The sequence below is a fragment of the Halyomorpha halys genome, unplaced genomic scaffold (assembly GCF_000696795.3).
Source record: "Halyomorpha halys isolate HHAL.00 unplaced genomic scaffold, Hhal_1.1 Scaffold1164.1, whole genome shotgun sequence".
NCBI classification, from domain to species: Eukaryota; Metazoa; Arthropoda; class Insecta; order Hemiptera; family Pentatomidae; genus Halyomorpha; species Halyomorpha halys.
The window spans coordinates 207,706-211,684 of NW_027115560.1; the positions used below are offsets into that span (position 1 = coordinate 207,706).

The 3,979-nt window shown below is 31.2% G+C and overlaps 1 protein-coding gene across 1 annotated transcript in view; it reads left to right on the forward strand.

Moving 5' to 3' along the window:
• Positions 1–6: 6 nt before the first annotated feature.
• Positions 7–3,979, forward strand: part of LOC106688619 (putative leucine-rich repeat-containing protein DDB_G0290503) — an 11,648-nt gene continuing 7,675 nt past the window's right edge. The window contains exons 1-2 of the mRNA XM_024358246.2: positions 7–2,359; positions 2,442–2,593. Coding sequence (XP_024214014.2) covers positions 64–2,359; positions 2,442–2,593 — 2,448 coding nt within the window. The 5' untranslated portion in view covers positions 7–63. The remainder of the gene's footprint in view (positions 2,360–2,441; positions 2,594–3,979) is intronic.

A 3,979-nucleotide genomic window follows, 5' to 3' on the forward strand; every position in this document is an offset into this window, starting at 1 on the left:
TCAAAAGATGAAGTTTCTAAATTGCAGTCCGATTTTAATAATCTAAATGAAAAATATTCCGAGATGATTTCAGATTTTGATCTCTATAAACAAACCTACACACACACAGAAGATGAATGTATTCTAATGAAAGAAGAAAAACTAACTTTGGAATCTGAACTGAACTCTCTTAAATGTACACTTGAAAGTGCTCTAGAAGAATCTTCGAAACTGAAATTAGACAAAGAGGAAATCAACAACAATTTGAAGTCTATGGAAAATCAATTATCTGAAGAAAAGCAAAGTACTAGAGATATTAAAAATTCCTATGAGAATCTAATAACAAAATATGATGAATCTGTCATTGAGATAAATAAGAAAACCATTGAATTACAAAATTTATTGATCCAATTAACTGATTTAGAAACTACTAATGGAAACTTGAAAAATGAATTGAGTTGCTTAAGTAATGATTCAGAGAATAGATTAGATATAATAAACCAAGAGGTTTTTGAGTTAAAAAGAAAATGTGAGACTTCTGACAAGTTGTTAGTTGATCTCGAAGAGATCAACAGTGAATTAAAGGTTTCTTATGACAAAGTATGTGAGGATTTAAAGTCCAGAAACTCAGATCTTTTATTACTTGCTGATAGTAAAGAGAAGTTGGAAAAAGAATTGGAAGTCTTGAACGAGAATGAAGCTTTGTTGAAGCAGAAATTAATAGACTTAGAAAAAAATGTGGACTCCCATGAGAGGGCATTGTCTGATGTGAATGTTGAATTAGATAGTGCTTATTCAAAAATCGATTACATAAAAAAAATTGAAATGCAGCTTGGTGTATTAAAGGACGAATATGATATTTTATCATTATACTGGACTCATAATAACGAAATAGGTGGTGAAAAACCTTTTTGTTTGTTTTCTGAATTTGTTTTTGCTGTTAAAGCCATAATTAAAGATTTAATATTTTTTAAAACAAAGTGTTCAGAAGAAGAAATGAAATTATCTAGTTCTCAGGAAGAGGTTTCTCGTCTTAATATTTTATTAGATTCTTTGAAAGGGGAAGTAAAATTAACAGCGGAAGAGTCTGGTAAACTACAAGAGAATTATTCTTCTTTATCTAAACAGTATAATAGTTTGTTGGATGCAAACAAAGATTTGAATATCAGATGTAACTCACTTTTAGAAAAATTAAAAGAGCTAGAAAATAATAATAGTTTATGTAAATCATCTGTACAAGATTTAAAATCAGAAGTTGCTTCTAAGGAATCCATCATTGCAAGTCTATCTAACATAAAAGATTTATATGAATCAACTGTCAAAGAAAAAGAAACTTTATCTTCTCAATTAATGGAAAAGATTGAAGAATATGAATCTGTATTAGATAAATTTAAAAAATCTGAAGACAACTATTTATCCCTGAAGCTTGAATATAACACATTAACAAATGAAATAAATAATTTAAGGAATACAAATGAAACATTAGAGATGAAATGTAATGAAAATTATGTATTATATATGAATAGTAAAGATAATATCGAAATATTACAAAAGGAAAAGGAAGAAATTAGAAAAAACTTTATTAAATGTGAAAAGGACTATCAGAATTCTTTAGATTTGGTAAAAAAATGCCAAGAAAATATGGGAAATTTGGACAAGCAGTATAATTTAAGTATTGCAAAATTAAATGTAATTCTTAAAGAAAAAGAAAGTTATGAAAGCCAAAACTTAAGTTTACAAAAGATAAATGATGATTTGGTGAACCGTATTAAAGAACTGAATTGCAAATGTCTAGAAAATCAGAATATGTTAATTAAATTCAGAGAATTAGAGAAATCATATGAAGCAGTTTGCTGTAAACACAAATATTTAGAAAAAAAATTAATTGATTATGAAAATTTAAAGAGGGAAAATGATATTTTAAAAACACGTGTTAGTGAAAAGGATTCATTTTCTAACAATTTATCTCTAAATTTTAATGCCCTTAATGAGAAATACAACTCCTTATCAGATGAATTTAAAAGCTTGTCTACTGGGGTAATGACATTACTTCCTGATGAAAATTCAGCTATGGAGATCATCAAGGTAGTGGGAGAAAAGCTACAAGTTCTGAAGAAAATTGAAAATGATCTACAAGAAGAAAAAATTAAATGTGAAAATCTAGATGAAGAGTGTAATCTATTAAATGAAGATTTAAAATACAAAGATGTAGTCATTGGTGACATGTACAAGGATCATTCTTCACAAGTAAATGAGTTAAAAGAATCTCTAAAGAAAGAAGAAAATCTTCGACAAGAAATCTTACTTGAAAATTCAACATTAAAAGACAAAATCAGATGTTTAGATTTAGAAATTATCAAATTGAAAACCACTGAACAAAGTGAGAATAATTATATTTTTAATTTTTTTTTTTAAGCTTAAGATGTTATCTTTGTTGTTATTGACACTGTAATTACTTTTAGGTCCTTGTTCATCATGTGCAGAATTAAAAGGGATTTTACAAAAGCTGAAGATGGATCTTGTAGACAATAGCTCTAAGGTTACTACACTGCAGTTGCAGATTGAGGAGAATGAGATAACAAATAAGAAAAAGATTCATGACTATAGAAAAAAGGTAACTTTTGGCCTGATCATTTAGGAACCTATCATCCTTTATTATTTTTCTCTTATTATATTGATAGCTTACCTTTGGATTGGTTTTTATATTTTTACTTCACTGCTTTCAGAGCTTTGATTTCATTGGTCTTTTATCCTTTCATTCAGGGTTTCAAGATTTAATTCTACAAAATAGGGTTGAGACAATGTACAACTTGTCACAATCTCACAAAAGGAGATCATAACACAAAAAAAAGGCCATCCTTCCCGCTCGGACCCGCTGCACTATAACCCCTAGGGAGCAGCGGTTCTATATCACTTTTGAAATATTTACTTAAAACGGGAACAGAAGATTTAAGATAGTTAATTAGAGGAATATTTAAAAAGCGACTGAAATTGGAAAACGGCGGGCATGGGAATCTTTTCTTCTTTGGAGCCTTTATGTATGTTTCAAAGAGTAATATTTCAGTTGCACTATCTTTTCCAAAATGTACCATCATGTCTTACTGGAATTCTTTATTACTAGATGATAAGTAATTGACAAAGTTGACCATTGAACAAAGTTCCTTCTCCTTCTTCGGTTTCCGACTTTAGGGCAATATCCATTCTATCCAATTTGGTCAAGCCACTAGAAAGATTAGTCCACTCCCAACTTAATAATTTTCTTGAGCAAAAAGCTCTCCTTAATCCTTTCCAATCTGGTTTTCGCTCCCAACATTCCACACAATCCACTTTATTGAAAATTTCCCAAGACCTCCAATCTACTATAGACAACCATCAAATAACAATTTTAGTTCTTTTTGATTTTTCTAAGGCTTTTGACGCAGTTAGCCATAAGATCCTCCTTAATAAACTTCAAAACCTTTCCATGTCAAATAGTGTCCTAAAGTGGTTCCTCTCCTTCCAGTCCCATCGTTCCCAAACAGTCGTCATTCCGAATAAACCTCTTTCCTCTCCCCTGCTTCTGTCACAAGGTGTTCCTCAGGGCTCCTCACTTTCACCAACCTTTTTCTCCATTTATATCAATGATCTTCCTGATTCCATTCACCACGCACAGTACCACCTGTACGCAGACGATCTCCAAATCTATCTGTCCTTCCATCCCTCCGAAATGCTTGAGGCCATCCAAAAGACACAGGAAGATATTGACAGCATTAATGCATGGGCGTCTAACAATGATTTGAAGCTGAATGCCAAAAAAACGAAGGCCATTCTTATCGGTTCCAAGCGCCTCCTTCATACCCTCCCTTACTGTCCTCTGCTTTTCCTTAACAACCAACCGATTCACTTCTATCCTACAATAAAAAACCTTGGTGTCACCTTTGATCAACACCTCTTCTGGAATAACCATATTTCCCAAATCACTCGCAAATCCATAACTGTACTCAAACAATTCCTAAAATTC